The sequence below is a fragment of the Castanea sativa genome, chromosome 3, assembly GCF_040712315.1.
Source record: "Castanea sativa cultivar Marrone di Chiusa Pesio chromosome 3, ASM4071231v1".
Lineage (NCBI taxonomy): Eukaryota > Viridiplantae > Streptophyta > Magnoliopsida > Fagales > Fagaceae > Castanea > Castanea sativa.
The window spans coordinates 44,260,197-44,268,879 of NC_134015.1; the positions used below are offsets into that span (position 1 = coordinate 44,260,197).

Here is an 8,683-nt window from a genome sequence, read left to right on the forward strand (position 1 = left end):
AATGAACGCTTTATGAAGATTTATTTCAAAACCTCATCCAGATAGAGTATTTTTAATTTTTATTATTACTAATTAGTAGAGTAACAAGTAAGTTTCATACTCATTAAATAATGCATATACTAATTTTTATTGGATAACTAATCCCTATGTGAACCGTAGTAATGACAGGATGGTCTTATCTAGGGAGTCCAAATCCCTATGCCACATGTCCATCATATTCTCAAATTGAAATAATAAAAAGTATAAACTTAGTATTTAATAAAATAGATAGGTATATGACATGTTTTTATTTGTAGAGTATATAGTAGAGTAGAGAGAATGAGAAAAAAGATTTGGACTCCTGTCTAGGCGAGTGAAGCAATCATTTTAGTTTTTAATTGAATAATATAAATATGATAAAATTTGAATCCAAACTTGCTTGGAGTTATCTTTTACAATTCATAGGTGACAAATTATATAATTATTTTTATATATTATTTAAACAGTCACATGACATAACTCATTAAAAACAATTATGTAATTAAAATTATATATGAACTCTCTTACATTGTCATATAATAGGTTAGATCAAGATAGTTTCAAATATGTTTGGTGCCAAATTGTTTCCTTATAAAAAATTCATTTGGCACAAAAATTAAGAAAATTAAAAAGAGACAACAAAATCTCACAATATATATTCATAACAATTTTTTTTATAAGACAACGTAACTTTTATTAAAAAGAAGATAAAAACAATACATCCTATATCAAAGCTAACTCAATTATATTAAAATTTTTCTCTATCCAAATTACATAATTATCTATATATATATATATATATATATATATATATATATATATATATTCTTGGCTTAATGAGTGAAGACGTGTGTTGAGCGATTACCATATTTTTTAACATGTGATAATTGTTTTGAGTAATAATAAACTGTATTTAATTTTTTTTATTTTATGTTATTTTGACTTCAGATTTTTTTTTGATAGGTTGAACTATAGTGGATTGATACATCGAATTGTTATAAGAATAAGAATATTGTAAAAAATTTGTTTTGCATATACAAAAACTTGATAATATATAATATATACAATATGGTAGTTGGAGAATAGGGGATTTAGAAAACTGGCTGGTTAAAAAACACTACTAACCACTAACTACTAACTACTAACTACTAAGTTAATCTTTTTTTAATCTTTTCTCCATGCATTACCTCGACCAATTGAATTCGTCCCATTTTTCTCTATCCAATTCTCCACGTGGCACATTTCTATTGGCTCCCAAATTCCCAAATTTCTTATATATACCCTCACACAAGTTACCATATGGCTTCTCTCTCACTCTCACTCTCACGCTCTCTCTCTCTCTCTCTCTCTCTCTCTAACACTCTAAAAGCGGGCATGAGGGTCCGCACATGGCTAGCCAGTTGTGCCTCCTCCAAATGCACCGCCGCCACCACCACCACCACCACCGACAACAACTCAACCATCCCATTCCCGAAAAACCAGACACCAGCTCCGAAACTCATAGCGTCCGATACAGTCAGCTCTTCCGATATTCCTAGTATTTCCACTTCATCATCAAACTCAACCGATACCACCACCAGCACCAGCAGTAGCACCCTACAAAGCCACCTCTCCCTCCAGACTCTGCCATCTGTCCCTTCCCTCCAAAAACTCTCCCCAGAAACCCTAAACCTCTCTGTCTCTCACCTCTGCATCACCACCATTAAACCCACCCAGTCCCTCCCAATCACATCTCTCGCCGTCCATTCCAATCTCCTCTACGCCGCCTCCTCCCACGAGATCAACGTCTACGATTGCTCCACTTGTTCATCTGTCAGCTCATTCAACGGCCAGGACTCCTCCTCCGGTTCTCTCAAGTCCGTTACTTTCTGTAACGGAAAAATCTTCACCGCTCACCAAGACTGTAAAATCCGAGTATGGCAGGTAACGCCTAGTCCGACCAAAAAGCACAAGATCTTAACGACTCTCCCAACTGTCAACGACCGTTTGCGCCGCTTCGTGCTCCCGAAGAACTACGTAACCGTTCGCCGTCACAAGAAACGGCTCTGGATCGAGCATTCCGACGCCGTCACTGGCCTCGCCGTTAACGACGGTTTAATCTATTCGGTTTCGTGGGATAAAAGCTTGAAAATATGGAGAGCTTCCGACCTCCGTTGCGTTGAGTCCGTTAAAGCTCACGAGGACGCCGTTAACGCCGTAACGGTCTCTGAAGACGGAACGGTTTACACGGGCTCCGCCGATAGGCGAATCCGGGTTTGGGCCAAACCGTTCGGCGAGAAAAGACACGCGTTGGTTGCCACGCTGGAAAAGCATAAATCGGCTGTGAATGCCTTGGCCTTAAACGACGACGGATCGGTGCTGTTTTCGGGTGCGTGCGACCGTTCGATATTGGTGTGGGAGAGAGAGGACAGTGCGAATCACATGGCTGTCACCGGAGCATTGAGAGGTCACCGTAAAGCGATACTGTGCTTGATCAACGTCTCTGATTTGTTGTTCAGTGGGTCAGCTGATTGCACGGTCAGGATTTGGCAACGTGGACTTGATGGCAGGTATTGCTGTTTGGCCGTTTTGGATGGGCTTCAGAAACCGGTAAAGTCGTTAGCGGCAGTTTCAGATGATAAATCAAACGGTGTCGTTTCTGTCTTTGCTGGTAGTCTTGACGGGGAGATTAAGGTTTGGCAGGTCTCAGTTTCGGATCATTATAGTCCGACATCCTCAGTTGTTCTTTGATGAAATTTATGACAATAAAAATTGTACCAAGTGGCTATAGAATCAGATATATACACACTCTTTCACTTTTAGTCTTCAAGATACAGTAAAGCTTAATTTTTATGTTTTTTTGGTATGATATTTTTAGAACATACCAATGAGTAAATTTGATATATTTATTTTTACAAATTTTTCCCTTTTTTTTTTTTGGGTTTGAGTAGTGTAAATGTGAATGTGGTAGTTTGGTGTGAGTTCATTTAGTTTATGTAATAAATTTGATCAAAAGTCAGCCTATGACATAGTCAAAAGTAATTTAGGCTCTTCGGCTGGGTTTAAAGCGGATTGGGTTTGAAAGATTGACTCTTTGCCAAAGATTAAGGCTTTCTTATGGAAGTGTTACCATATGAGCATCCCAGTTAAGGAAGTGCTTCGATATAGAGGTATTGGGCAAGATGCTATTTGTCAAATCTGCAATAATGGAGGGGAGTCAATTCTTCATGTTCTTAGAGGTTGTGAATTTGCCAAAATCAGTGTTGGGTAATTTCGCTTTAGTTTTGGACTTGCCAAAATTTTTCGGTCTTGATCTTGAGGAGTGGCTGAAGAAAAACTTGAGGTTAAAAACTCGCACAATTGACCTGGTTCCGTGGAATGTTTTGTTCTCTTTTGTGGTGTGGAATTTATGGATTCACAGGAACAAGTTAATCTTTAAGAGAGGGAGGCCAAATCAACACTTATGGTCCTTTACTATCCATGCTGCTATAGAGTACATGTACTGCGCTGGGAAACAAGGTAGGTTGGTAATTAAGGAACTCAGGAGGGTGAGCTGGTCAAAACCGAGCTCGGGATGGGCTAAATTAAATACATATGGCTTGTCTTTAGGCAACCCAGGCAGAGTTGGAGGTTCCGGGTTGATTAGAGATGCTTATGGAGGTTGGGATAAGGGTTTCACCCGCAATATTGGAGTGGCTAGTAGTGTGGAGGTTGAGCTTTGGGTCCTTAGGGATGGTTTAGCTTTGTGCCTTTCTCTTAACATCCCTACTGTGGAGATTGAAATAGATGCTAAGGTTGTGGTTGACTGGATTAATAATAGCAATACTTCTAATCTTAACATTTTCTCCCTTATTGTGGATTGTAGGATGCTCACAAGCCGCATCCCTTAGTATAAGCTGACTCATTGTTACCACGAAGCCAATAAGTGCGTTGATGCACTAGCTAGGAAAGGGCTTGTCAGCCAGACTGAATTTGTTATTTATGATAGTCCGCCTGTGGACATCTCGATGTTGTTATTTTATGATAGTGTTAGTATGTACTATGAGAGGCTCTGTTCTTAGGATTCTATCCCCGGTTAGGGGCTTTTAATATATTCCTTGTTTACCAAAAAAAAATAGCTCTTGTTAACAATTACATAGACAATAAAGTAAGTAATATTCATTGATTTCATTCTATGCTTGACTCTATTGTGTCTACTGATGACAACATCGCCGAAATAATGCTAGGTTGCCTTGGACATCTAAGTCATATCTTGAGCGTAGAATATGTATAACTAGTAAGTTCCAAACATTTTTCTCGTTATATTTATGATGTACATTTTCTTTACGTTGAATGAAAGTTTTCAACCTTTCTACCTCAAAAAAAGAAGAAAACAAAAAAACTTTTCCTTGTTGGAAACTCGCCTAATTGCACATACAAAATTTTCAAACCTTGAATATTATTTCCAGACATATAAGACACTTGAAAAGAGAAAAGTAAAAAGCAATCATCCTTTCTTCATCATTTATGGACGAAAAAAAAGCAAAACATGACCATTCAATGTACATTATTTTGGGTACCAAAACCGTGGACTAAGCCAAATTTTAATTTCTTCTAGAGGATCAAACATGGAATCTTCCTATTTTACCAATAATTCATTGAGAAAATGAGTGAAGAACCTCCCAATTCAAACGATCGATGGAGTCCCCATTGGAATATGACTTTTTATTTATAATTAAGCTTTAATTTAGGTTAACGAAAACAATGCCAAATGCATAAATAATGCAACCTCTTTGTGATTTCCGTCCCTCTAAAGAATAAAATATTGGATTATTAATTACTAGAAAACAGTCCAAGACCTAGCTAGGCAGATGAAGACAAGGAAGTATGAAATCCATGTGCTTAGCTGGATAACCCTCTTTTTAATCATAATTAACTTCCATAACGACCAATCAATTGTCTTGTTTAAGCATGATGTACCTCGGAATTATATACAATTATCCGGTTGAGCTAAACCTTTGATCACCCGGGAATTGTAAAAAAAAGAAGAAGATAGATTTTATACATATATACAATTCAAACAAAGGAAGAATACAAGCTGCCGACACAGCATTAACTGGTTTAGTCCAATATAGTATATATCAAGCTTTGAATTAAACTAACCTTAAGATTATCAAATTAGTTCTAGAATCGCCTTTAGAAAATAATCATTCCACTAGGTATTGACTGAAGAAATCATGCACGAAGATTTATTTAACGATACAAATAGCATCTTCGAGTAGTAGGGGCTAAGTCTAATCTAAGGATAATGTCTCTCTCACTTGACAATAGAGAAGCTAATTACATTCGGAGTGGGTTCTAAAAATATGAACACTTCAATCTTGTATCATCAGACCAAGATACCAATCGGTTTCTGATGTAAGTGGAGATTGAACCTCTAATCTTTTATTCAACTATCAGAGACTTTACCAGTTGAGTTAACTAGAATCCACAATCTTGTATCATTTTACTTTGGTACAAAAGCAAAAAATTTTGCTTAGAGGTGGCAATGTATTGGGTGCAGTGGGTTTGGGTTCACATTTTAAACCCATTAGGATTTGATTTTTATACCTTACGTACTCGCATTTGACTGGATAGTGCATCTAAGTTACTAAAATATATTTATTATTAATTGTCTTTACATTAAAAAATTAGGGTTTCTATAATAATAGTAAGGGTGCATCTCGTTATCTCTTTATATATATATATATATATATATATATATATATATATATATATATATATATATATATATATTTTCAATTTGGTGCAAAAGTACTAACTAATTAATTTGTAAATTTTGTTGAACATTATTTTAAAAGTTCAATTATTTTAGGTTAGTCCAACTTGATTTTTTTTTTTAAAGAGAATTTCAACTTATGGCGTCCGCTTCTGATAATTATTCTTTATTATCAGACCAAGACACTAATCAATTTTTGGTGTAGACGGGGATTGAACCTCAGATCTCTTATACAACGATCAGAGACTTTACCAACTGAGTTAACTGGAACCCACTAGTCCAACTTGATTTAATTTGTTTGGCCCAACTTTTGGTAAGATAAACGAACAAATTTATCCTTTTAAATATACATGTGTGTGTTATTTTTAATCCAAATTCTCGAACACTGTCATAGATTTTCAACTGACAAATTTTATTGGGGGCAAATGCAAACATACATACACAACACAGAAAAATAGTATAAGCAAGAAGATATATGGCTGAGGCATAATCAAACTCGAATTTATACTACAGTATATGAAAGGCAAAAAGGTCAATTTGCATCAAATATTGCTCACTTTATGCCGACGAGCAACGACAAGAACTTTTGTGGTAGCCTTATGTTTCCTTACTCTCTTTCTAATGATATTTTACTTGCTTTACTACCAATCAAATGTCTTGTTGAAGCATGATAACCACAAATAATATTATATTGTCTTCTCCCTTCGATGTCAGCTGGATGAGTTAAATATCTGGAAAAAAGCTGGATGAGTTCAAGCTTTGATCATTAGGAATTGTAAAAAGAAGATGTACGACGTCATATAATTCGAACAAATTAAGAATACAAGCTACCGACTTGGCTTAGTCCCTTTGATTTTAAACTGTAACCATAAGATTATCAAATTTATTTGAGAATTGCCTTTAGAAAGTAACCATCCCACCGCTGCGCATTTTTAGTATAGTGATCATTTTATAAATATAAGTATTTGTGGGTGTAAGGGTAAGAGTTGGGTTCAAGTTTTAAATAGAGTTTCACACTTATACACTTAGATTAGGCTAAAATAAAACTTCTATCCGGTATAAAAAATAAAAAATTAATCAGTACATTTAGTGTTGACTCATTATTCAAGAAATCAAGAAGAAATATCTCATCCGAGGAGAATGTCTCTCATGCTTTTGACAACACCGTAAGTTTTTTTCAACTCCAACATAGATTGACCCTCAGTACTTTTTTAATAATATTAAAAAGCTTCTCTTCTAAGTCGTTTCATTTTATGTACTATCAAACCTTGAGAAAGATTAATGCAATTTATGTATTATAAGTGCACAATTGCACCTGGACCCAAAGACAATTACGGGCTCAGGCCCAATGAGCCTTAAACAATAAAATTTGTAGAGTGTGGGCTTGAAACCTAGGTTAGAAGTACTGGGAGCTTGATAACAGGCTTTTATAAACAAACACAAGTAAAATAACCAACGATAATGACAAATGGATCTCCTCGGACTCGAGCCAAGGACTACTTCTTTATTATTTCTCTTTCTTCCTTCAAGATTACAAGTTCTTAATTTCTTTCTTAGTTTTTCGATCCCCCTTTTTTCTCTGGCCTTTACCCCCCTTTTATACTTCCTTCCCTGATACTTTTTGAACAGTGACTAGAAGTTTCCACCTCACTGTTCAGGGGTCACCTCCCCATTAATGCGGCCAGGGAGGTAGGTGCAGAGCCTTTAATGCAGAGGTGACAGCCTTTATTCTTGATATTTTCTTTAATATTGGTGCATCTAGAAGATTCAGGATGTCCCCTTTTAACCACTGGTCTTTCCAGAGTTGTGCTTTGACCTTCATAATGAAACTTTGAATTCTCTAGGGCTTTTCCGAGGAGAAGCTCATCCTCAGCTGTATCCTCGGACCCTCGGCGTATGGGCTGACTCATAGAGTTTAATCCTGGAGCAGGTCGGCCCTCCATGTCACAGCCCAAAGGCCCATATGCCCATTTGGGCCCTTTTACTCCCCACATGTATATTTTAAAAAAAAGTTATAGAACCACTATATAAATTATATTAATATGAATGCCATTTTTATTAGAGAATTTAATCTAATTAATTAAGTATATGCAAGTTGACAAGTTGAGCGTGAAGGCAGGGCACGCAGAATATGATTAGAAAATTAATCCATGGTCTCATTGGAAAATAAATATTATTGTAAGTTGGGGTCCATCCTATTGCATATCCAAGAAGATAATTGCTTCTATATATATATATATATATATATATATATCGTATTTTACACTATATTTGACAAAAACAAGGGAGCTGGAAGGGAAAGAAAACGGAGGAAGAGGGGAGAAATGAAAGGAAATATACTTCAATGGGTCCCACCAATAGAACTTAAACATGTGTTCTATTGGAAAATTGTTGTATACTATAATATTGTAAGATAAATTTTTAGCGAAAGAAAACAAACATACCTCTACCTATATTTGTTCAAGGGATTTAGATAAAACCAACTAAAGATAATGTATAGATAAAAGGGTTGTTCAAGTGTATTGCCTTTATCACACACATATATCCTTTTGATGGAGACAAACTATTCATATAAGTTAGACTACGGACCCTTTTAGATTAAAATTTGTTTCATAATTCTTCTTCTATCAAGGAGTTTAAAATTTGTAACTTCATGGAATTTATTAACCAAATGGATTATACCAACTGAGAGTTACCAATATAATGTTACACTTAACATGTAACTTTTACAAATAGAAAACTTATATACATGATTTTTTCATCTATCACTCAACATACATGGCATTTGAATAACTTGAAAAGTAATTTTTACTTTGACATGACCATGATATTACCCATGTTAACTATTTGTGAAATGCTCTCACACAAATAAAGAGTACTTCCTTCCGTGTATTATAATGTATGGTAATTCATCTATGAGTACTTTAT

At 35.4% G+C, this 8,683-nt stretch overlaps 1 protein-coding gene across 1 annotated transcript; it reads left to right on the forward strand.

Moving 5' to 3' along the window:
* Nucleotides 1-1,352: 1,352 nt before the first annotated feature.
* On the forward strand, nucleotides 1,353-2,900 carry LOC142629364 (protein JINGUBANG). Its single transcript, XM_075803345.1, has one exon. It carries the CDS (start codon nucleotides 1,393-1,395, stop codon nucleotides 2,746-2,748), a length of 1,356 nt encoding a protein of 451 aa, XP_075659460.1. The 5' UTR covers nucleotides 1,353-1,392; the 3' UTR covers nucleotides 2,749-2,900.
* The last annotated feature ends 5,783 nt before the right edge of the window (nucleotides 2,901-8,683 follow it).

Excerpts from the sequence above, each read along its gene's own strand:
- LOC142629364 (XM_075803345.1), top strand. The coding sequence starts at position 1,393 with ATGAGGGTCCGCACATGGCTAGCCAGTTGTGCCTCCTCCAAATGCACC.